This window comes from Lathamus discolor, chromosome 4, assembly GCF_037157495.1.
Source record: "Lathamus discolor isolate bLatDis1 chromosome 4, bLatDis1.hap1, whole genome shotgun sequence".
Lineage (NCBI taxonomy): Eukaryota > Metazoa > Chordata > Aves > Psittaciformes > Psittacidae > Lathamus > Lathamus discolor.
The window spans coordinates 41219212-41246360 of NC_088887.1; the positions used below are offsets into that span (position 1 = coordinate 41219212).

General features: G+C 34.1%; 1 protein-coding gene across 13 annotated transcripts in view; it reads left to right on the forward strand.

Moving 5' to 3' along the window:
* DMD (dystrophin) overlaps positions 1-27149 on the forward strand; it is a 1176091-nt gene that overhangs the window by 561855 nt on the left and 587087 nt on the right. For all 13 annotated transcript variants that reach the window (XM_065677219.1, XM_065677222.1, XM_065677220.1 and 10 more), the window contains 3 exons: positions 781-933; positions 1852-2034; positions 16034-16228. In XM_065677219.1, coding sequence (XP_065533291.1) covers positions 781-933; positions 1852-2034; positions 16034-16228 — 531 coding nt within the window. The remainder of the gene's footprint in view (positions 1-780; positions 934-1851; positions 2035-16033; positions 16229-27149) is intronic.

Here is a 27149-nt window from a genome sequence, read left to right on the forward strand (position 1 = left end):
ATAGAATGTACCAGTAATTTTTTAATTTACTTCTTAATAAGAAGTTACAATAATGAAAATATTTTCTGAATTTTGTATGAGCACGTACAAAATTAAAGCTAAGCAATTAAATCAAATGCAAATGAAGTATATTTAATATTTCTATGAAATAAAATAACTTTTTTTACCTACCTCTTAAGGTTTTAATATTTTTATAAAACTGAGTCATAGACACATTTGTTATGTAAATTGCATTTAATTTAGAAAAAGGAAAGCTGTCTTTGCATACATTTCAGCATTGAAATTATTTTCTTTTGAATAGTTACATAGTTTGCATGCAGGCTAGAATTTCACAGGAGACTAGAAAACACATGAAGCCCACTTATGGCTAGATACAAAGTGGGCTGTGTTTCCATCTGTCCAGCAAGTATTCTGAGCAGAAGTGTTGTATATAAAATATTGGTATTTATGTAAGAGTCTTAACTTCTCTGAATATTGGTGACTGTCTCAGTGGTTTATTCAACATGTGAACAACCCTGAATTAAGTAACATCCTTTAAAAGAAAAAAAAAAATAAAATATGTTAAACAGATGAAAATATGCTGTGTTTGGTTGCTTATATGCTGTTAAACTGAAGAAACTAGGCTGTGTTGAGATACTTAGATACTTGATTTAAATAGCAACATTTAATTAAAAAAAATAGTGGCCTTGTGCACATTTTTTCCCTTCAATGTGCGCACATGCCAATTCATATTTTATAAGCCTTTAATTCATATTCTAATAATGTCTGCACTGTGAACAGGACTTGAGATCTCAAAGAAGAAAAAAGGCATTAGAGATTTCTCATCAATGGTATCAGTACAAGAGGCAGGCTGATGACCTAATGACATGGCTGGATGACATTGAGAAAAAGTTAGCCAGTCTACCAGACCACAAAGATGAGCAGAAGCTAAAGGTAATGTTGTTATGGAATGGCAATGGTAGATCTTTTGAGTGATAGTTTATCAATTTATCAGACAGCAAATGCAACAAATATTCCAATAGATATAGATATTATCAGTTCTGTTCTTCATTTCTATAGTAAAACAAACCCTAGTTATCTTTGTTCAAACTGCCATTTCTTTGTTGTACTAGATCTTGAATTTGTTTTTTATACAGAATGTTATATAAATAATTTGAAACACACTAAATAAAATGTTTTGTCAATAATATGGAAAGTGTGTGATATATTAAGAAGCATAAATGTTTTCTAGTAAAAATTTTAATTTTTTTATGTATCTTTGTTCCAGATGAACAAATGACTTTCCGATATATGGATGACCTCTATCTCATGTTAGCACATTCGTTTTCATCAGAACATACTCATATGTCACTGTCAAACTTATAGATTTATTTACATACTGTCAAAGGTTTTCCTAGTTTATTTTGCATCGTCTTTCTTTGCTTCATTCTCTGTTGAGTTTCCCACAGAGTAAAATAGGAGTTAAGTAATATATTAAAGAATCAACTTATATATTTCTCACCTGTCCAAACACTCTTTGTCCTGAATATGCAGACCCTTACTGAGAAAAGGATTTCTCCAATTGCCCATCAAAGTGTATTACCAAGAATCTGAAAATTGAAACTGTTGGCCTTTGCTAACCAGTTTTCAGTGTGCACTAGCTGTGATACCTCTACAGCCAATCTCCAAGAAAGTTATTAAATTTCCGTTAATTTTTTTGTTTAAATGTAAAATAAGACATGAAATAGTTGTAAATTTTTCTTGTAACAATAAAATGGAAATGAAGTTTCTGTCAGAAGTATTTTGCTAATTTTAAGTTGATTGATTTAGTTAGCTAACTGTCCTGGGCCCTGTATTGGTTTTGCTCACCAGGAGATTGATGGAGAATTGGAGAAGAAGAAGGAAGATCTGAATGCGGTGCACAGGCAGGCTGAACGCTTGTCTAAGGATGGGGCTGCAAAAGCAGTGGAGCCAACCCTGATACAGCTCAGCAAGCGCTGGCGAGATTTTGAGAGCAAATTTGCTCAGTTTCGAAGACTCAACTATGCACAAATTGTGAGTTGTTACTGGCAAACCCATATGTTTGCAACTGCTACTACTAACAGCATCCTACTAACAATGAGAGCTTCAGGGTCAACTCTTCAGATATTTAGAGAAACCCTATGGTCTGAGGGGAATCTTTATACTCTAATAGTTCTCTACTTTGGTCTTAAAATTATCTTTAAGTTAAATCAGCCAATTACAAAAAAACTCAGCAATGAAAATATGTTTATTTCTGTTGCCTCATTATTTTTCCATAACATTTTCCAGTTTAAAAACATCAGCTTTCCATGCATCTATTTTGTTCAGTGAATGTGTAAACCACAAAAATTGTCTTTTCCAAACTGCCCATCCCATGCCAATTTTAATTGTTTTTTTTTTTTTATTTGTCCATAATATGTTATAACCACTTTAGGAAGAGATTAAAAAAGCTCTTACAACACTATACATACCTGGCCTCTTCTTCAAATGCTTTAATTCTCAAAAGAGTTTTTGCAAGAAAGTGTACTTTTAAATTTGCTGGGATGAAACAATAATTTTATGAACTGACTTTGTATCTTCTGATTTTGAGTTCTTTAAATGTATGTAAAATATAATAATTCTTACTGGTTTATACATGCTGAGGTAACTGGATGAATAAAAGGGAAATAAACTGTCACTATTCCAGATTTATGATAAAAATACATATTGGGTGCTACCCATTTAAAGGTTACCAGAGATTACTTTTGCAGTTACAAGGCAGTTTTTCCTTGCTATTCTGCTCATTGTCTCCTGGGCTTTTGATTTTGTATGAAGAGAGATAATATTTTCTGTCAAGGAAGTTGTTACATTGTGTGCTCTTCTGTAATCTTAAAACTGCTAGTGGTAAAGGTTTTTTTTAACAAAATACACTTTATTTATTTATTTTTAAATGCATCTAGATTGCAGAGGGGGCTTACTGGCAGGATAATGAAAATTTAAATACATGAAGTGTTATTTCTAATTTGTATATTGTTGACTGTTAAAAAAAAAAAAAAAAAGAAAACAGTTTTCCAAAAATCAGCAATAATGTATAACCTTTTGGTCAATACAGTTCTCTACTTAATGTACTGATTGTATTGTGTATTTTAAACTTTTCTACTATTAAGTTACATAATGTATATATAAAAATAATAATTGGAATAGCTATTCAGTTAATGGAAACATGGAAACAATCAGAGAAACATTGACTTTGGTTTGTATGTTATTAAATCTTGTTCCATATTATTACTTTTTTCAGATTACTATGGTTTATATTAAACTTGATGAATGTAATCAGTTGCAAATTGTTTATATTGAAATGGAGCTAGAGTAGACTTCGCTTTGTCTTGTAAATGAGTCTTTTTTTTTATAATGAATATATTTGTTCCTTTGATAAGCAAGTAAGAAATAAGTATGTGCATGCAATTTATATAAAAACATTCTGGTGTCAATGTGCTTTTTCTGTCACCCACGACCTACAATGGTAGAGGATGAGTATATCCATTATAAAATTTTGCTAGTAAATTAATAAAACAACATATTAGCATATTTTTATTTTAAATATGTAAGGCAGATACATCAGCACAAGTGAAAATCAGAGTGAGAACTAAGAGCTGCCTTACTACTGTTTTGTTTTTTCTGAATCTTGGTAATTTTTTACTTTTTAAATACTGCCTAAATACCTACCTCACAGGGATGTTGTGAGGATTGATTGTTTGTGCAAGACCTTAAAATACAAAAGAAAAATTAAAATTCAATCTATTTGCATTAACAGATGCATATACCAGCAAAAATATCTTTCACAGAGATTTTCTATGTTAACAACCAACAGAATAAAACCATATACTAAAAATTAAAAAATGAATTTATTTTTTAAGGCAAAAGATGTAGAAAACTGCTGCATTTTTATTTGCAATTGATAAATTATTCAACACATTTAACAATTGAAAGTTAATATGAATCAGTGAGGATTTAGTTGTACTGTATATTTTGCAGTTCATTATGATTCACTGAATACATATAGCAAGACTGCATTGAAGACCTTTAATTATGTGGCTTAATGACTGATTTTCATTTCTTACTTTGTTGGACCTAATATATTTCTGATATCAAAGTGTGAATTTAGAATGATCATGCTCCCCTGGATTTTAATTTTCCCCAATGTTTCTTGGGAATAGCTGTCAGAAAGATGTAGGAACCGTAACCATATAAAAATTGGTTCTCTCTAGCATGGTAGATTATCATAAAATTCTGGTTGTCTCACAAATATATAGCAGCAAACATCCAGCAACTGACTGATAAATATATATGGGTTTGTATTTATATAAAGGAGGGGTTTTATTGTCACTACCACTTTTAATCATTAGGTATGATGGTATCAAACACTGAATATTCTGTTTATTGCCAATTTTGAGACATCATTCAGTTTGGTAATAGTGGTCATTTGTTTACGTGAAAATTGTCAGAGAGTAATTCTCCAGTGAAAAAGGTGGGTTTCCTGCATTAATAGATTAAACATGGTACAAAAATACACAAACACAACTGCACAGAACCTTAAAATGACACTGAGTGGGAAAAAGTTTTTGAAGTTCATGTTGTCTTGGAAGTTTATTCTCCCACCTGTTGTTTTTATTCATATGTGTCAAAATAAACAATGGGCAAAAAATTGTGGGTTTTGGTCAGGTAGATTGCTGATTCTTGTACTAAGAAAAGTTGAGTGTTCTACTTCATTTCTGCTAAAAAAATCCATTTGAAATCAGTCGGTAGTAACTGCAATCGTGAAATACAAATAACTTATTAAAGAATAGAATATTTTACCATCATGTTTTAAAATGATTAAACACCAAATCCACTGAAATAAATGGAAAATTAAGATACTCTTCAAAAAGGAAGCCATTAAAGTTTAATCCTAGAGCAGTATACAATTTTTGCATATTAAAATTACATGTTTTTTTTTTTTTTAATTGTTTCAGTAAAAATTAAAGATATCAAGGTAAATTTACTTCTAGATTACCTCTGCAGAATCTAAAATCATTAATCATTGGCAGTCTCACAGTATTTTCAGAAGTTATTAATCCCCTTTGCTATAGCCGAAACCTAAATCTTCCAGTTACTATTTTTCTGCAACAGTATATGCCACAGTTCCAGGGTGACAAAATAGTTCTGTTGCAGGGAAAAAGCTAGAATCAGATAGTTTAGTTCAAATCAGGATCAAAATCAGTTATTAATATATTGATTACTTTTAATTAGATAACCTTTAGTTAATGCCTGGTTTCCACATGTTTTCATTTCAGCAGTCTTTGAGCATGTTTATGTCATGGCTCAGTTTAGATTTTATTGAGCTGTCTGAAATTACTGTGCTTGTAGAGAGTACTGAAGGTCTTTATTATGAGAAAACATTTTCTGCATGAACACAGGTGCAAAGCCTACACTATAAATTCCTGTTTCATTTGTCTTATTACCGTATTTTATCAAGCTATCCAGCATTCTTTCTGCCATCGCAGATGGCTTTTTTTTTTTTTTCTTTTCCTCTTTTGGCTGAACTATGCATTCTGTAAATAGCAAGCCAGATTTTTCTTAGAACAAGAGGAATATTGTTCTTGGAGCCTATTAACAACTATCAAAATTATGTACCCATTGATGTATATGCAAGGAAAGAAAATAGGCTTACCTAAGTCATTCTAGTAATTTAATTGGTGACACAAACACAAATTATGTTGAAATTTATGGTCAATTTACTACTGAAATTTTTGGGCCTGGATTTTGGCCGTTCTGGGAAAAACAATAAAATCGAATCATATGATCAAATGATAAACATAAGGAGAGGCTGTCTTTTCTGTGCCAATTAGACTATGGATTGAGCACGAATGAATAAGGAATATAGTTATACACACCATGTATTTATTTCTGTAAGATAAGTAATTTAGTTCAATAGTTGTTTGTAACATGGATAAAATATCAGTACTCTCAGTATTTACTATGAACTAAATATAATCTTTATTTTTTCCAGTAAAAATTATTATTCTGTGTAAGGTTCTGTAAAGTATTAAGAAAATCAAAATAATGCCTTGTCACCTAACTGAATGATCACCTCAGGTGAGAGAGCATGATCAGCTTCTGGAACCAAGGACTGATCAAATTTACATCTGAAATTCAAGTGTTCAAGTTCAGTCTTTTAGGGGCATCTTGCAGGCTTCAGTTTATATTTCCCTCTGGAGCTCTATTTAGTTTATTTAATGAAATTTAAACTTTTTTTAACTGTTCAAATATGTTTATATATAAAGGTATTTTCTAAAACTAGAAATAAAACATGAATTGAAATAAATTTCTCACAGTTAGATAAACACCAGACTTTGTGTCCTAATTATCTGTCTGCATCTAAATAACATGGATACTTCAGTGGTAATGTGCCACCATTGTTTTTGATGATTGTTTCCCAGTTTCCACAAGCAGCAGCACTGAATGAAGTGGTTCTGTTATCATTGCTTAAATAGTTCTTGAGGTAAATAAACAAGTAATGGTTACCAAGAAGAAGGGACAAACTAATTTGTTATTATTCCTACAATGAGTAAGAGAGAAGAACAAATGAGAGAAAAGGCATTAGAAAGGTAAAATAGGAAAATACCTACTGGACAAAAGAAAATAACCATACAGTGATGGCCTGTTTCACCTGTGTGCTTTGGGTCTCTTTAGGGCACAACAAAGGTGATCCTGTCAGAACATTTAACTTTCCTGGCATTGACAGTGGCAGCTTTTTGAACCAATAGGTTTACAGAGCACTGAGCTTCTTTTACTGTGGTCTGGAAAAGGGGTGAGGATGAAGGAGAATCTTTGGGAAGAGAATTACAGTTGAATGGTTACACCCATTTTCTAGCATCCATCAACCTGGAATTTCCTATTAGAAAATGCATTCCAAATAATGTAGTTTTTTATCATATACTTTAATACTATGTCTAATTTAAGATAAGAAAGGTATGGGAAGTATACTGAAGACGGATACTGTCTTTGATACATCTGAAGAAGAGCTAGTTTTATAGATGCATTTTAAAATGCACGTTATCTGTGTCTAAAATGCATACTGGCTTGTGGTAATTTAAGTGAAGACCATCTATAGCCTTTTTTATCAAAGTGGACCACTTTGCTACAGTATTGTGCATTCTTCTAAAGCATATTTGTCTTCTCCCATATTTCCTTGTTAATTCTGTACAGTATTCACTATCATCACTGCAAAGCTATATAAATTTAGTAGAGTGAAGTTAAAGAATCTTGTCTTGTAGATGACTGAACTTTACAGAAAAGGTTTTTTCTGCCATTTTTCTTTTTTTTTTTTGTAATAAACTTTAGTGAAGTGGTCTAAATTACATTCTATAGTTTAAGATTAAAACTTGGTATCTTCACCTCTTCATATAGGAATGAAAACTCTTGCTGCAGCTCAGACTAAGGCTGGTTTAGGATGCTATCTTTAAATTATATGAAGTGGTTTAAGAATGTAGTCTTAGCCACACCACAGGCTCTTCTTACTGTTCTCTGTAGGATTTAGATGGAAATGAGACCAGCAGCCTTTGCTTAAAGAATCATGTGTGACATTGCACATTTTCTTTGAACAAAACTAAGCATTATACTAGGGTAGTATTGTCTTCCTTATAATTGCCTAGCTATTTGGGAACAAGACAGCTAATTACCATCCTATTTTCTCTGATTTAATATTTAATAATTTATTAACATAATCATTTACATTGTGAGGAATTTGGTTTCAAAGTTACATTACTGTAGTATGGAATTAAATAAGGGAAAAGACCTGCTGCAAAGTGATCAGGAGAAGTGGCAGTATCTTTTGATGAGATATTATCTCCTGCCTACAATTCAGGGTATCAAGGTCACTTGTGGGATTTTTTGTTTGTTTTGGTTTTCGGGTATTTTTTGTTTGTTTGTTTGTTTTGCTTGAGTGCATCTGAGTGTACTCAGAAAGGTACAGAAGGAAGTAAATCTGTGCATGTACAGTGCAAATGCTGAATATCTATATGTGTATATTTAATTAGTTTTCAAAACTGCTGGATTGACATCAATCTCACATTATTTAACAAAAAATACCCCAACCCTATATCTTGGAGTAATAAAATCAGCCTATGTGACAGACCCTGTTATTATTCTGTATGATTGCATCTCTATAAATGTAGATTAAAGATGGAAAATGATTAGGTAATGCTTTTTAAAATCTCTGGAACGTGTCAGTGTTTCAGGTTTAGGACTTTGTTCTTTGAAGTTGCTAGCATTCAACACTGTGATACTTTAATGGTATTTTTAGATTATTTTTTAAATTATCTCAGCAAACAGCTAACGTAGTTTGCTAAATATCTGCACAGTTAGTGTCTCAAATTAACTATTTCAAAATGGGCTAGTCAATCTAGACATCAATAGACTGTATTCTAACATATCTGTGCTTTATTTAACAGCAGTTGGTTCCTTGGTGATCCGTCAGTAGAGATATACATATTATTATTCAAGACAGACTTAAAGCTACATGCATAAATGCTGTCTAAGATTAGGGCACTTCTGTGGTCCTAATAAATCAGCCATTAAATAAGTTTGCACTGACCAAAGACTGTAGGAAGACTGCCTTCTGGAATATCATGTAGAAGCTTGTTCTGCCATTATGCATACTGTTCTCTATAGCTGTCTGAGAAACACAATTTTGGAATTCTATTTGGAGTAAAATATTTGAAATTCTTTCAATTCTTCTGAGTATTTCCTGCTGTGCAGGCAGATTTGAGTATATAATGTTGGTTTAGCAGAATGAATAGACTCACAATTGGACCACGTGATTACAAGGATCTAGAATAGCGTAGAAGAGTTCAATATTCTAAAATGTCAACTTGATGCTTCCTTAAGTATGACATATTCTTTATACTGTCTGTAAGTATTTTTTCAGCAGTGAAAAATATTACAGAATGAATACAAGAAATGGTTAACAAATCTATGGATTGTCGTGTTCTATAGTTAGCATATAAAAACTTTCAACTACATTTTGTCTTATGGAAGATAATACATTTATATCAATTTGAAAAGTATTTTCCAGGTAAACCCTTATAAAATTATAATTTTAAAAGATGTGTTGAAAACTGGCCTAGAATGTAGATTTTGCAATGCCATCTGATTTTTTTTTTCATTCAAAAATGTAACGTGAGCACCTAAGTATTTGCTTATTTACTGATTTCTAATACTGAGAATGGCTATGTGTTTTGACTCATTGGTAGTTAAAGGCTTACCTTCCCTGCAAACTGCTAATGATTGTACATAGCCTGAGCTATGTTAAGTGGTTTTGAGATGTAGTCTTTAATGTTTTTAATACTTCCTTTTATAATGTTGTGAATATCTGTTTAAAGTTACATGACAGAGACATAGATTTCCTTTCACTTGGCAATTTTGAATTACTGCAGTTATTAAGATTGAGATATGCCATATTTATCAGGTGTAATTAACATACATATACAATCTATGTAAAACGAGACACTCTCTAAATCCCACTAGTTCCAATTAATCAGTTATACCATAATGCAATTATATTTTTGTTTTCTTCAGGAAATAGTGACATTTCAGCTATAGCATAAGATACACAGCTCTGTTTTGTTTTATTTTCTGAAAGCGATGGCGTATATCACACACAATGCAGCATATGTGAGTCTTGTATCACAGTCTCATCATAGTTGGATTTTTATTTTTTTTTTCGTTTGGTCAACAAGTAGACACCAATAAAGTTGTCAGGGTTAAAAGTTAAGAACGAAAGTGCTAAAATTTACAATTATTTGGGGTAGTTATGTTAGTCTCTAATTTAGATGAATGCCAGCAGGTCTTCAGCAAGTAGCAGTGGGTAAGTAAGTTTTTTAATGAGCTGCAGCTAAGTTCAGTATGCAGCAGTGCCTCAGCCTGAGGAGAATCCATATCTGGAGGCAATTGTCTGGGACAGAATAAAACACAAGCACTGTTAAGCTACTGGAAAGGTGATTGCCAAAACTGTTCATTTTACTAATTTACACTGGAGTTTAATTGACATCTTGGAGGGTTCTAAAGGCATGAGGAATGGCTGCAGCACCAAAATGCTTTATCATAGTTTTCAAACTAAATATTTACCTCCTGTGAAAAAAAAACCAAACCAAAAACAACACAAAACCCCACAAAATCAGCACACCCGCAAAGTTAAAACTATATGTAACTGACATAATGACTAATTACTCTGGGTTTAATGTTAATTTAATTGTTACAGCTTTTTTTCCCTCCTCATCTATTTGTAAAAGTAACACATTCAATGAAAAAAAAAATACTGTGGGTAGAATAAGTAGTCTTCCAAGTCTTTGAGACAAGTAACCACAGGTATCACAAGGAACCACAGGTATCTATCCAGTCCAGCACACAGAGCTCATTAGAGTGTAGCATGACAATCTGAGATTTTGGGAGATGTCCATAATTTAAGCCTAAAGTTCAGGGAACTAAGCTTTTCTTGTGGAGAAAACCTTTGCATTTCAATCAAGTTCTGAAGGTCAAAAAAAAATGGCAATAGAATTAAGGAATTAACAAGCCCTGGTTAAGGCCTGTTGATTGGTAGTTTTCAAAAGCAAAGCCTGCATTTTTTTATTGCTGTTCCTAGCATGTAAAATTTATTGAAATGTTTTCTAATTCATGCTATTATTAGAATAGTTTCATATTAACTAACTTTGTTTTATGTATAGGTAGAGTAGATTCATTTTATCATAGAATAAAAACTGTTATTGCAGAATTTCTCAGCCAATAAGGTATGTTTTAGCAGTGAAGTATTGTGAAGTCCTTAAACGTTTCTCAGTCACAGAACAGTGCTGAAAATAATCGTGTATTTTTAAAGTTTCAGTTTTTATATGTCACTGATGAAGTCAGATACAGGCATTAAAATACATGGTTTAAGTATTGCAATGTGCAGGCTTTTGTGGACTGTCATGTGTCACATGCATAAGAAAATATTTATACCCTTATTTGATAATAAATATATTATTTTAAATATATTTTAATGCTGCCAACTGCCTTTTAAGGCCCTGCCTTTATGGAATTATGTAAGCACTTCATATTAATCCTGTAGTGAGGATTTAGGTATCTCTGTCCTTGAAAGACATGCTTCTTTTCATAATGATGGGTAATTTTTTTTTTGTGATTGAATGAGGCTATCCAGTATCATAATGAAAATTCACTGTTATCGGTATAATTTTTATTTACTTTCTATAAATATAGACACTTACAGGTAAGATGTGCTAGCAATGCTGAAAACACAGAATTTACTTTTCTGAATGTTAGCTGACATCACTCACAGCTGGCAAGCTTCTTTATGTATGAATACGTACTTGAAAGTGATTTTATTGATCTTAGTATTTGATCATACTTTTGTGGTTTTAATTCTTTATTTGATGTATATGATGTTTTGATGCTAACCATGAGCTAGCAAATATGGCATAGGTTACAGTTTGTTCTAGAAAGCAATAAACTGTTCCAACATTTGTTGGACTCTGAGGCATAACTGCCTTTGTTCAGAAGGTGTCTGCTATCTGCTTTATTTTTTTTCTTTTTGTATGTGTAGCACACCTATGTTTATTTCTCAGAGATGACTGACTTTTTACACTCTCATGTGTTTTACAACTGCTTGTAAAGAATACTTTCTCGAGCATTATTTCACTTCAGGAAGAGGCGCATGTTTGTTTGATTGTTTTTCCTGAACTTCTCATCAGAATGCTGCTAGGAGCAGTGTCGTGGTACAGTAAAGATAGGTGTGTTTTGCTGCTTTACTCCTGCCACGTATTCTATTTGTGTGAAGTGCTGCTTGTACTCAAAAGAACAGCACAATACAGTTGCTGTGAGTTTGGAGGACTGTAGTGAGAAGGGACCAAAAATGGAACAGTTGTCAAGACTTAACACAGTAAGACTGGAGGCTTTCTAGGTGTAAACTGTTGAACAGCAAAAGTGATGTTGGGATTTTTCCCTCTGCAGGAAAAGGAAGATAAATGGATATACTGAGGTCAGGGAAAAGTGCTTTAACACCTAGTTTTCCAGTGCTATAAGGAAATTAACAGCATTTTCCAAAGTTAATTAGCTCTGATGCCACCTAGTAGTACTGTTCTGGATGTAGGCAATAATCATCATGGATACTACAGGGTGAGACGGAGCCCAGGAATGACGATATTTAATTTTGTGGGCAAAACCTGCATTATTCCTGTAGCTCTTTTCTTCTGGGGGTACTTTTGGTTGGTTGGTTTTGGGTTTTTTTGTTGTTTGTTTTTTGCATATTGGCCTTCTGTATCAGGGCAGTTCATGGATGTATTTCTTGTCTTTGTGTTGCATGTGGTAGGATGTGGTACCTATCAATAAGATCAATTTCACATGTGTAAGAAGAATTATGTTTATGGAAAGATTTTATTCCTTAATTAAATATATGTAATGATGGGAGTAATATTCAGTTTACTGTTTGGGACCTGATAATGCTTGGTGAAAAGCAGTGCATGAAAAGGTAAGCCTTACCTGAAAGAATGTGATCTTTTGGAGAGTAGAAATAATTTGCAAATCAGTATACCACTGACAATCAGGTAAAAATGCAAAATAAATTAATTTCAATTAAAGTGTTTTTTTTTTTTTAAGAAATAACCATAAAAGAAATGGACATTTACTCCAGCATTTCCCCATCATTCTTAAGAATTTATTTGTATTCTATATTATTTTAAAAAGTTACTTGGTTTTAAATATTTTCGTGTAACTATCTAATGTTTTCTGTCACTTTGTTGGATTTAAGTTATTCAAAACCATTCTTAAACAATGATCTAAAATTTTTATTGCCATTTTATTTATTTTTAATCCTTGTATGTCAATCTACTGTGTTTCTTGTGAGCCATTATGTCATTAGCAATGACATATCTTTACTGAATGAATATTATTTTTAATACTAATGCTTCCCAGCTGCTGCAATCTCCTTTAAAAAAAAAAATTAAAAAAATAAAAAATCTCATTACAGTGTTAGCATATGATTCAGTTTCAGCTATGCGTTTCTAGTAGGTATGTTTGTCAGGAAAAATAAGGAAGGACACTATCTGTTGGACCTTCTACAGTAGCGAATTCCAGCAAACATAGGAACAAGCCAAAAATTTTTCCCTTTCTTTGTTGATTAAAATTGTCAGTTCTGAATAAGTCTGCTCTACATTCCTTTGCACAAGATGCCAGCTTCTGCCTTGGGTTCTCTTATGCTATTGTAAATGGGGGAAAGATAGAAGGAGAGAAATAACTGTGACCTATTGAGAAACCCAGTGAAGTCAAAGAAATGTAATCCTTGATTTCTAAAGTTATATCAAATTCCCAACTCTTATTTAAACAGTATTAAGAAACTAATTAATTTGCATTGTTACAATTGGTTGAGAATAAGGTGTTTAATAATGCTACCATATTTATATGAGGGTAGTACTTTACAATTTAACTAACAATCTAAACTTTAAACAATATAAGCATTAATGGTTTGCTTGAACTAGAAATCTCCTGACTCATGTTTCTTGTAGAACTATACAAGTGTAATCAGCCAGCTGTGAGAAAGTTTTCTGTAAAGGGCAATATGAATATATAGTTGCATACATCTTATTCATATTGCTGCGAGTTAAATATTACACAAATTTTGAGGGATCACTGAAACATATATGTCTCATACAGTCCTGTCTCCAGATTTTAATTAATATTGTCTTGAAGAGTGCTCTTATAAGGGTCCTTTGTAGCAGTGATTGAAAGATACCCAGTGTTGGCATACTATAAATAATTAAGCATGGTATCTGTGGAATACTCACACATCAAATTTCCACTTGAATTTTATTAGTTTCAGGAATTATTTAGAGCAAGATGGCAAAGATTTTATTATATGTACCCACATATACATCAATGTGTGTGTGTGTACATAGTTATTAGCCTAAATCTGGGTTGAAATAAAATAGATTAAACCAATACACCTATAGAAAACTAACTATATTTTGTGTGTCACTTTACATATTCATATGACCTCATTTAAAGTGAATAACCTTGCACACCTGGCATGCTCTTTTCATTATAGTGACTATAACTATTCTGTCTTCTCAGTGAAAAAAAAGAAAAATGCAATTATATTTAAAATGTTCCTCATGTGGGTCTAAAGTTCTTTGCTACATGTAGGAGCATAGCAAAGAACTATTAGAAGTGTCACAGTGTAATCTTGAGGAATGCAAATATATTGCTGGATGTGGTTTGTTGAAAATCTCCCATTTTCTAAGCAACTTGGACAGCTTTAGGTTCACTGGGGTGACCTGTTATTTTTACAGAGCATGTAGTTCATGAAACATATGGGGGCAAATGCAATTTTTTATTAAGCCATTTATTTTAAATAATAAAAAATTATAGCAATGGTATGGTAATTAGAGAGGTTTCAGTGTTAGCAGATGTACTGAGAAAGTCATTTAGTGAAAAAAAGTGTAAGCAAAGCAGTTAATTTGCATAAAAATTGCATCAGAATAACACAAGTCTACAGATAACTTTATGAGCTTTATATATGATAGGCACACCTCTTCTAGAGTGTGTATATGCATATTTTAAGACTCTAAAGAAAACTGAAGAAACAGATGATTCAGCCCAGTAACTGAAGAGAGAAACATGTCATGAAAGGATGGACAGGGCAAATAAGTTAAAATGAGACACCTTGCTAAATTAGTATATGGTAGGTAGTGTTTATATTTGTTTTCTTTTACATACTGTGTACCTAACTAATGATACTTCTTTCTCTGGGACTATTGATGCATTGTCTTTCACATAAAATGTGAAAAAACCTCCAAAATGTGTGATTATCTGTATTGGGACTGAAACATCTAAGTAATATGATTTCTGAAAGTTTAAAAGCAACTGCTTGTACAAGTTCTTTGAGGTCCTCAATAAGTTTATATTTTTGAGAAGACAGACATCGAGTGCAATGTATTTTGGTCCCACACTAGGAATCCTATGTGGTATGACAAAACAAATAAATATAACTTATGAAACCACAAATAATTTATGTCTTTTGAATTTTGCCTGTTCTAATGGAAATTCAGGTGATCAAGTATTTGGAGGTGAGTTAAAAGAAGCAATCATACTTCTCCCTCCTCCAAAGCACACTTCTGGTATCACTTTTTATCTATGGTCCAGAAACACATCAAATCAGAAATGTAGTGAATGTGTATAAACAGACACTACTTTGTCACCTTGTTTGTCAATAGCTTTTTCAATGCAATAGATCAACTATCTATTTTCTTGTCACGAAAATATTCTCGGATTTCTCTACATTTGGTGCATGCACATGCTTTCAGAATAGGGCATCTATTTAATATTTGTCCAGATTTAAAAACAAACAAACAAACAAAAAAAAAAAAAAAAAAAAACAAAAAAACCCCTTAATTTCCTGAAAAGGTGTGTTGCTGGGATTTCTTTTAGCAATAAGAATTCATTAAAGACCTTTCAAATCACAAAATTCCAAACTGTACTTTTTAGTTTAAGAGAAAGGTTTTAGTATAGTGTTGAAAGCACTAAGTTGACCTGGGTGTTTTGTGTTGCACATTATTTAAGAAATTGCATCTAGTACACAACTCATTGTTCTACTTGACACCTCAAAATGATTCAGCATGTATTACATTTCTGTAATGAAGGACAGAGTCTGAAAGAGGTGTGATAATTTAAAATAAAAGAGCTAGTACTATAATCTCAGTAATACTGTAATCTCTGAGTACTCTTGAATCTCCTGTTTTTATTTCTGTGGAGAGTAGAAGATAAGTTTGTATAGTTTCGCATGGGTTAATTTTAGTACCTGCCATTTCAGACTAGTGGAGTGTGAGTAATCTATGTCAGAAACCTTCTTGCATTTGTCCTTAGAAATTATTTGTAATTGTTTCTAGGTTGTGAACTGGATATTACATTGTTATAAATTTATATAGTTTTTAGAAACTAAAGGATGCATTCTGTTGTATATCTATACTAGCAAACAGTTCATGAAGATACAACTTCTGTGGTGACCGAAGCTATGACTGTGGAAACCACTCATGTGCCTTCTACGTACCTGGAAGAGATACTTCACCTTCTGCAAGCCTTGTCTGAAGTAGAAGAGCGCCTTAATTCTCCTGTTCTGCAGGCTAAGGATTGTGAGGATCTCTTTAAACAAGAAGAGTGTCTTAAGGTAAGATAAAATATTTTCTTACTGTGATTGGATTCCATTATTTTTGGGCTTCTGTATATTGGATGGCTGCACTCAGAGACATATGTTTTATCTGTGCGCAGACGCTTTCTGTGATGTGTGCGTGTTTTGATGTTTATACATGAAGGCACATTGGTGCAAAACAGAAGAACACTGAAAAGTTAGTTTATTTTTAACTGTTTCACCTGTATTTGGAAGACATGAGCATTGACACCTGGGTCAGAGCAATCCCAGGCACAGCTACAGGTTGGGCACAGAAGAGATTCAGAGCAGCCCTGTGGAGAAGGACTTGGGGGTGTTGGTCGAAGAGAAAATGAACATGAGCAGGCTTCAGTGTGCACTTGCAGCCCAGAAAGCCAGCTGTATCCTCGGCTGCATCAAAAGGAGCATGACCAGCAGGTCAAATGAGGTGATCCTGCCCCTCTACTCTGCTCTTGTGAGACCTCACGTGGACTATTGTGTGCAGTTCTGGTGTCCTCAACATCAAAAGGACATGGAACTGTTGGAACAAGTCCAGAGGAGGGCCACAAGGATGATCAGGGGACTGGAGCACCTCCCGTATGAAGATAGGCTGAGAAAGTTGGGGCTGTTCACCCTGGAGAAGAGAAGGCTGCATGGAGACCTCATAGCAGCCTTCCAGTATCTGAAGGGGGCCTGTAAGGATGCTGGGGAGGGCCTCTTCATTAGGGTCTGTAGTGATAGGACAAGGGGTAACAGGTTAAAACTTAAACAGGGGAAGTTTAGATTGGTTATAAGGAGGAAGTTCTTTACCGTAAGGGTGGTGAGGCACTGGAATGGGTTGCCCAGGGAAGCTGGAAAATGCTCCATCCCATGTAGTGTTCAAGGCCAGGTTGGATGGAGCCTTGTGTGGGATGGTTTAGTGTGAGGTGTCTGTGCCCATGGCAGGGGGGCTGGAACTAGATGATCTTAAGGTCCTTTCCAACCCTAACTATTCTATGATTCTATTCTCTGATTAGGGTGTCTCGAAGGTAAATCCTGGGAGAGAAAGGGTGGAGAGGGGCAGTCATGTATCTAAAGTTATGAATCTGTGGTTCAAGTTTAGTTTGTGTGTTTGTAATTTGAAGTAATTAATAAGTAACCCTATCCACACCCTATATTGGGAGCTTTATTTCAGTATTTGATTTTAAAAATATTTTTTTATTAAAACAGTAACAAAACCAAGAAAAAATTATCTGTTTCATTCTAAACTAGTCCAAAAAAAATCTTGAATTCTGTTTGGGGCTGTATTCTGTGCAATTCTTTCTGTTTAATTAGCTAAACGGAAAATACTGTCCAAAAGGTAGCTCATGTAGTTAAGAAATAAATAGTTCCATATTGTTGATTTGACTTTAAATAGCACTGTCTGGTTTCTTTATCACTTGCATCAGTAACCTGGTGGAATTTTTCCAACACAGAATTGACATAAAAAAAGAACAAGATTAAAGTTGTAAGCCTAAGTAGAAGAATGAGTTATCAGCTTATGCAGAATAATGTTTGTGTGAGGAAAGCCTTGTAAAAAATCCTGCTTAAGTTCTGTATATAATTACAGCAATTTCAAATTGTCATCCAGCATGAAGACCACATTTCCATATTTCTATAATTATTCTGGGGGAGGAAAAGTTTTAACAAAAGTAAGTGATAGTCTAATGTCGTGTTTTAAGCCTAGCTGATAACTCAGAACCACACAGCTCTTTGCTCAGCCCTCCCTGTCCGCCTCCTGGCAGGATGGGAAGGAAAATCCAAAGAATGTAAACCCAACAGGTTGAGATAAGAAGAGTCCAAAAACTAAAGTATAATACAAAACTACTACTACTAATAATAATAATGATAAGGGAAATAACAAGGGGAGAGAATATAAAACTAAAAAGGGAAAGGGAAAATACCCCAATAAACACACCTGATGCACACTACAATTGCTCTCCACCTGTGAACTGATGCCCAGCCTGACCTGAGCAGTGATCTTCCCCTTCTGGGTAACTCCCCCCAGTTTATATACTGGGCATGACGTGCTGTGGTATGGAATACCCCTTTGGCTCGTTTGGGTCAGGTGTCCTGTCTTTGCTCATACCCACCTTCTTATGCCTCTCCTTACTGGCAGAGTACCAGAGTGAAAAATCCTTGATCAGAGTAAGCATTACTTAGCAACAACTAAAACATTGGTGTGTTATCAGCATTGTTCTCAGCCTAAAGCTGAAACACAGCACTGCACCAGCTACTAGGAAGGAGAAAAATAACAGTTATAACTTAATTCAGGACATCTAAAGAGGCTGAAATTTGCCTACAGAGCTAGAGGAAAGAAGTTTAGAGGGAGAATCAGGGTAGGGGCTCTGGCTAGGTGTTCTGAATTGTCCTCTATAGGAGCCCATTTATCTTTCCACAACAGAGGAAGTGTAACAAAACTACATCCATATTCTGTTATTAGCTTCCGAAGTATCACATCTATTTGTAATTCTTATACATTATCAGATCGTATACATTTTAGACATCTCTATATATATATGTATACACACACACAAAGATGTTTAGATATTCTTATTAGCTGTTGAAAACTAGGGTGTTTTCAGTTTCCTAGCAAGGCAATAGAGTATGTGTAGTGAAACGTAACAGTGAGGTATTGGAGCAAAGGAAGCATATAACTGATAATAGGACTATGTGAAATAACAGTAGGTCATTCCTTTTACCACTTCTGATTTAGTACAAGTTGATTATAGTGGTTCTCAGTATTGAAGCACACAACATGCCAATGGTATTGTCATTCTTAATTTTAAACAATCCTTTTTGATAGAATGGCTCTTTTGCACAAAAAAAATAAAGTCATAGACCATGTAAATAATGGCTAATGATCTACCACTTGGTCCTTCTCTATGAAGTTATGTTTATTCCTAGACTGGATGGAAAAACAGTGACCTACCCCAAGCAGTTTACTGGCATTTGCTTCCTTTGCTTCTTAATGCTTTACGTTGCGCTATCTTTATCTGATTTATATCTGTAACTAATTTGTTGTTCAGCCACATATATTTGGTATTATCAGAGTTGACACCAACTTTAATAATATTGATTACTGAGGCTACAAGTAAGTACTGCCATAGGTTTAATTTAACTGAACTATTACATTGTGCCAAGATGCGTTTGTGGGCTCAGTTCCATCTTCCTCCCAAATAAATCTCTTAGAAGAGGCAAATGGACTTGCACATTTGTGGGGCTTTGGAATGGTATAGTTTTGATCTTAGCCTGCTTAATGAATATTTATTTCCAAGGAAAAGCATTCATCATTGTCATTGTCCTGCAGTAAAAATAGAAAAGTAGTGCATAAATTGTTCAGCAGCTGGTTGGGAAAGTTTTGAAACTAAATTGTCGTTGATTTTTATCCCTGACAGATTTGCATGAATCAAACTACAGAATTCTCATTAATAGCTCTGTGTTTTAAAACTGAGTTTGTGATTTTTTTTTTTCACTTCCATTCAGAAAGAATCTGTTTTAATTAGTCCTGAAAGAGAAAAGTAAGTTTATTTACAAGACTTTTTCAATTGTAACTGCTTTGAACATTTTTCTTCAAAGTAATATGCATAGTAAGACTTAAATCCAATAGGATAAATGTAAAATACAAATTAAAAATGGCTTTTATTAAATATAGATAATTCTAGCACTAACTTTTTATATCAAAGGGATGTAAATAGCAAAATATTACAACAAAAATCTGATCATTTTTAACATTGATTTGATTAGAATGGTTTCATGGACACATTTAGTAAATCTGCTGAAACCAGATCATAGGAGTGTTGTTCTCATCATTTTAAGCTTTAGGGAATGGAAAAGTTAGAAAAAGAAAACAAGTCTTGTCTCTTTATCTAACAAAATCAGCAACTGCGATGTTTCTGCTATCCTATTACAAGCTCTTTTAAGCATTAGGACATAGGGTTAACTCAATTTTTCTTCATGTCATGGTTTAATTGCAGCTGATAACTCAGAACCACATTTGCTCAACTCCGCTTTCCCTCTTGCCTCTGGGTGCGATGGGAAGGAGAATAGAAATAATGTAAACCCAGCAGGTTGAGATAAGAACGTGTAAGAACCTATTTAGTCCAAAAACTAAAGTAAACTACTACCACTAATAATAATGCTAAGGGAAATAACAAGGGCGATAGAATATAAAACTATAAAGGGGAAAAAAAAATTAATAAACACAAGTAATAAACAGTACAATTGCTCATGACACGCTGATGTCATGATGCTAAAAAGGGAAAGGGGAAAAAAACCCAGTAAACACAAGTGATGCACACTACAACTGCTCACCGGCCTGACCCAAGCAACGACCTGCCCCTTCAGGGTGACTCCCCTCCCAGTTTATATACTGGGCAAGATGTACTGTGATATGGAATACCCGTTTGGCTAGTTTGGGTTAGGTGTCCTGTCTCAGCTTCCTCTCAGCTTCTCGAACTCCTCGTCACTGGCAGAGGATTAGAGACTGGGAAATCCTTGATTAGAATAAGCATTACTTAGCCACAACTGAAATGTTGGTGTGTTATCAGCATTGTTCTCAAACTACAGCTGAAATGCAGCACTGCACCAGCTACTAGGAAGGAGAAAAATAACTGTCACAGCTGAACCCAGGACACTTCATTAATGTACTTACAACATTTAACAAACAAATGAAATATTAGAGTTCTATCAAAGATGAAACTCCAGTTGATTGTATGGAAAATCATGGTTCATAGATAGATGGATTAGTAACTTTGGCTTAATGATACACTCTTAAAATGCTGTTGATGATGGAGTTCATCATCTTTCAGTTCCCCATTTAGAATTGGTTGTAATTGCAATGGATTTTGTTACATGATCAAGTGCAGAGATAAAATGCCTTCAGAATTTAGCTAATTATCCTTACTTACAATGGATGTTACAAATGCTAATGGAAGTTGAAAGAATGTGCAGATTTGCATATATTCAACTTAACTGGTTTTGGAAAATCAAGTTGTATTGCTCATAATATGACAAAGTTTTCCTGCTTGGTGATTTTTCTTGTGCAAGCTGCTTGCCTTGTTTAAGCTCTAGATTGTTTAGTGGAGATATATGTGCTGAAAAAATACATTTATTAAACAGAATATTAAAACTAACATGTATGTCTGCTAAAAGGTAGCAAAAATGAGTGTGCTAAAATGAAACAGTTTACTAGGAACTTAAGAAGTCTAATGTGTGTTTATAGCCATATGTGAGAAAGTACTTAGAAGAATTTCATGCTAGAAATTGCTGTCATAGTCATGGCATAGCTGTGCTTGTTCATTACTTAATGATATCAATTGTGAATTGAAAACTTACTTTCTGAGGCTACTTGCTTTATATAAGAAATTATATAGCAAAACTGTATTAGGGCTCATCCATATTAGGCATTTCTTTTTCTCTATATATATTTTCTTAATCAAGAGCATTCTATTATAGAATATGATTATACGTTTAGTTATAATATTTTTTGATGATGTAATAGTTTTAATATAGAAGGCCATCTGGCTCTTTGAGAAAGAGGTTTCTTATATATGTAGCTTCTTGCATAAAAACTCCAACAGTTCATTTTCTAGTTCATCTTCTTTTGTATTTCCAGGAAGTTCTTTATTTAGTTCATTAAAAATTAAATGTTTGCTGTTGTTGTTTTTCAAATATAGATATTTTCATGCTCTGAATTTTTCTTTTCTTTTTCTCTTTGTTTTGTAATTCATCTACTGACACATAGAGCACTTTTTTTTCACAGTTTCCTAATGTATCTTCAAGATACAGACAATTTACTGTACATATTATGCATCTGTGATTCTGGCAGCCAGAATCCCCTGTTAAAATGGTTTATTAAACCAATAATACCTATATCAGATATTGTAACTATAGTTCTATAGAGATTTTAACACTGTAAGTAATTTGTATAATAATTCTCACTATTCATGATTACTAACAACTGTGGTTTTGCTAGTTTTCATGTTAGTACAAAAAGCATGAAATACGTTAACAAATCTTCTATAAATATAGTTTATATTTTTAAAAGCAGAATTTTCCAAATGTTTGGATTGCCAAAAACGCATTTTTAATTTTGCACATTGGCATACATATTTGTCATGTATTAGCCGATTCTTAGCAAGGAACATCACCTGACGTGATATTCAGAGTGTTTACTGCTACAGCTCAGTAAAACCCAATTAGCCATAACTTAGAATTGAGTGTAATCAAATGCATTCTCTGAATAGATCTGTCAGTAACACAGTGATTGGTGGATGATTTGTACACAAATAGCCAGGGAACTGAATTTTTACAGAAAGTTATCTTTCTCTGGCTGGTAAAGACAAATTCCAGGTAGTGAAAATGAACTGGTGTTCCAAGTCTCTAGCACTCAGATTTCTCTGCAAGAGCAATGAGATGGATCATTCGCCAAAGGCTACTGTCACTTTAGCTGCTAATGATTTTCTGTTATCCTTTTTTCTTAAAAATAAAAGCTTTGTGTACTTCTGTTAACCATGTTACAAAATCTCCCAAGGCATTGTTGATAACTAGTTGCTTGAAGCTGTTCTCTTCAACATGAAAGATAGGTGGGGTGTACATGTGAGACACATGGGTATGTATTTTATTTCCTTGGACACTCTTATGCCATGCAATTGCAGATTTTGTTTATAGAAGGTCAGCTATATTATCTTTGTCTATAGCAGCTGTGCTGTAAACAGAAGCTAAAATCTAACATATAAATCACAAATATGAATATATTTATTTTATATATATGATTATATATATATGCCTGTTCATGTACTGTTAATTCTAAGCATTTAGGTGTATGCCAGTTAACAGTTCTGAAGTGCATAGATGTATTTCATCTATTTTTAGAAAATCAATCTACTTTGTTAAAAAAACATATAATTTCAATATATGTAGGCACATATATTAATCTTCAATTGATTACGCAAACACAGTACATTCGTTTTTGGGTGGATGAGTTGAGCTGATATTCAGACTACTAAAAAGAAGGTTTCTTAAGTGCTTAAGTGTGTCCTGGCAGGTTTTAATATTTCAATTGCATTTTCTCCTCTTCTTTAAATATGCAAAATTTTTATCATGAATGAGGTTTTGTGAAGATGCTGCCTCCTTTATGTTCAAGGGATATCATCATGGATAATTTAGAGGCATTTTATGTTTTTATCCTTTTGATATTTCTTATATTCAAGTTAACAACAGTGTATACCTTAATTATCCACGGCCTGAGCATATAAAACCAATACCTGAGTAAGGAATACTGAGTGTGAGATGTTATGCTGGGGAAGTCAAATGAGATTATTCAGTAATGATACAGACCTATCCAGCTTTTGCTCCAGATGATAGATTGCTGACAAGGCAGGAAATACGTTCCTTAGAATCATAGAATTAACTAGGTTGGAAAAGACCTTTAAGATCATAAAGTCCAACCATTACCCCACGACTGCCAAGACCACCACTGAACCATGTCACTAAAGGCCTCATCTGCACAATTTTTGAACACTTCCAGGGATGGTGATTCCATCACTTCACTGGAAAGCCTTTTACTGGTACTGGAATTTTTCCTTATTGGGAATCATCACAGAGACAAGGCATGTGCCATTCTCTTTTTATTTATAAATATTTTCTTTAGTCTGCTTAATGTAAGTTCTCAGGACCCATGCATTCAAATTACTAGTCATAAGGGGCTTATGGAATGTTTCTTTATTTTTTTTTTTTTTTCCAAAGGCTAACATATTGTAGTATTTGCCCCAGAGCTTTAGGTACCCAAAGTATTTTGTTGCTTCTGTTGTGTGGGGTTTTTGTATGCAATTGTCAGAGCGTTGTCACATTTTCATAAGTATTTTCACTCTTATATATGACAAAATAGTAAATACAGTGTAATAACTTTAAATGGTTATAAAATGATAACCATGTTTTCTCATTTAAAGAAGAATTCAGGCTTTGTCTTAAATACTTACTGTTTTTAAAATATTTCTCAAGTAATTTGGAAGAGACAAGAATTTGGAGAGTTATCTCTCTGTCACTTCATGCTAGTACTACTACTAATATACCAGTACCCTCCGTTATACCCATAGTTCTAAAATACTAATTTTAAATCAAATTCATTACAGTAGAATTGCAAACCATATCTTTAACAAGGAGAGGGTGTAGATGATGTGTTTAAAAAAAAAATTAAAGTCCATTAATAGAATCAGAAGAATTCATAAATGCTGAATAAAAACTGAATTCCTTAAAAAAAAATGAGCACACACACACACACAAAAAAACAAACCACCACCACCACCCCCCCCACAACCAACCAAAAGAAAAGAAACAAAGTGAACTGCAGCTGTGATTTTTTATTTTTTATTAAGTGAATATTGTATTCAGGATATAAATTTCAGGTGTCATTATTTCTGGCAAAGAGCCATGAGAAAGGAATATACCTCCTCATCTTCTATTCAGTAATACTAATAAACCTTTAGCATGAGGAGTAAAATCTTGGCGTGAAGTTTTCCTAAATAAAACTGCCCTTTGAACCACATTTAAATTGTTATAATTTGTGATTACTAGACTGTTCAAATAGTTTCTTTTTATGATGAAAGATCATAAATGTCTTTTTTAAAGGTATTATCTGAAAATACTGAATTTTGTTTTTAAAGCAACAAGCTATTACAAAGAGGAAAAAGGAATTTTTTTATTTTTTTTTAGCTGTAAAAGACATTATCACAAGAGTGTTCTCTGACTTCAGCTTGTATTGCTGAGATTATTCTAATGATGGGAAGCCTGCAGGATTATTCTCTTTCATCCTTTTTGTAATGTGTTGGCACGTAAAAGATGCCTCAAATTAGGTGAGCAAGATACCGAACAAGCAAAGATGTTTTGGGGTTTTTTTAGCAAGTTGTAGTTAAAATAAATGAAAATGTAGTTTATTATGCCTTTTTTTTTTTTTTGTCTTTTTCAGAATTGAATTGGCTGTGTTTCTGTCTCCTGCTGAAACTAATAAAAAAACAATTCTTCTTTAATTTGTATTACCAAACACAAGTTATATATCTGAGACTTCATTTTTAGTGGAGAGGCAGGCAAGTCAAAATAAATGTGATGGAATATTGCTCTTGTTAATGGTTAGTACATCTTTTATTTTCTTTAACACTCCTTTGGATATCATATGCTTAGACAGATACTGTTGTACCTAAATAACATCATTCTTATTCCTAACCACCCATGAGGAAATAAGACATAGGTGTTCGGTGCTTCCCATGTCTATCCGAATCCATGTGAGAGAATGGCGAGGGTCTCTTTGAATAGATTCATTTGTCATGCCAACAGATCAAAGAGTCCACACATGCTAATGGTCTTTTTTCTTCTATTCTGGTACATTATTGTCCTGGGTTTAGCAGTCAGTTTTTCTCCTTCTTAGTAGCCGGTGCAGCGCTGTGCTTTGACTTTCAGTCTGGGAACAGAGCTGATAACACCGATGGGTTTTAGTTGTTGCTCAGTAATGTTTACTCTGACTAAGGACTTTGTGAGTCTCATGCTCTGCCAGGGATGAGGGGAGGCCGGGAGGAAGCAGAGACAGGACACCTGACCTGAGCTAGCCAAAGAGGTATTCCATACCACAGCACGTCATGCCCAGGGAGGTAACCGGGAGTTACCCAGAAGAGCACGGGCTTCTTCTGGGGGTTGGACTCGTTTTGGCGCGTGGTATCGTATTCTCTTCTCTTGTTATTTTCTCTTACCATTATTATCATTGGTGGTAGCAGCAGTGGTTTGTGTTATACCTTAGTTACTGGGCTGTTCTTATCTCAGCCCGTGGGAGTTACATTCTCTCAATTCTCCTCCCCATCCCTCCAGGAGCGGGGAGGGTGGGGGAAGAAAAGAAAGAGGGAGAAAGCAGGGGTAGTGAATGGACGAGCCGTGTGGCTGGGTTTAAACCACAGTTCTTTTTGGCGCCCAACGCTGGGCACGAGGGGTTGAGATAACGACAGATCTGACCGGAGTGTGTCTGATTGTATTTGTGATAAGCATTCATTATTTTAGATTAATAGTTACTCATCACAATGCTGATTTATTGGCTCTCAAAGTTGTTTCTCTTGATCTCACAGTTTCATTATATCGTACCTTACTTAGAGCCGCTATTTGCTGTGGTAGTGTTTTTCAAGTGTAGGGCTTGGGCTAAGGTTCTTGTCTCACTGTACTTTATGGTAATGACTTGTAATACAATAGAATCATTGATCATGAAACTGGTCTGGCTTATGTTCCCAGTGTGGTCACCACCTTTATACTTTGGGAGGTATATAATAAAAGTGCTTAGGAATTACACATCTTTTTTCTCCTTCTCGGGTGGTCAACCTCTGAAGGAGGCATTCTTTTACCCTCCCAGCCCCCCTCTCAGACCATTTACAGCATCATTTGAGAGTTTTGAAGTTTTTGAATGGCCTTTTAATACTGTTGAGACCTATTTGCTGATTGTGATGGGGACCACCATGTTGGCAAACATGCAGAGTGTGTTTTGTCCACAACCATTTAATCTGATTTCAAGGGTTTAAGCAGAGTCAGGTTTGGGTCTTGTCTGGGGTTAAACAACAATATACGAGGACCAAAAGATTTTCCCAGAGGCTAGACAGACATGAGTGGCAGGTGTGGGGGATAGTATGGGCAAGTATCTAGGTCAGTGGGCCCCTCCAGTACTTTGGAATTTCACCACCGAACAAGTGCAAAATCTGGAAGAATTAGTAAAACACTTAAATGAGATGTGTGGCCAGTCTGGCCATACCAGAGATAGACAAATCATGGCAACTTGCTGGGGCTTGGTCTATGCTTACAGGGCCTTGTTCAACACTATCCAGCACCTTCAAAAGGAAAAATATGTCCCTGGATCTGAGGGCAAAGCAATAGTCAGTGCAGCTACTCCAGCTCC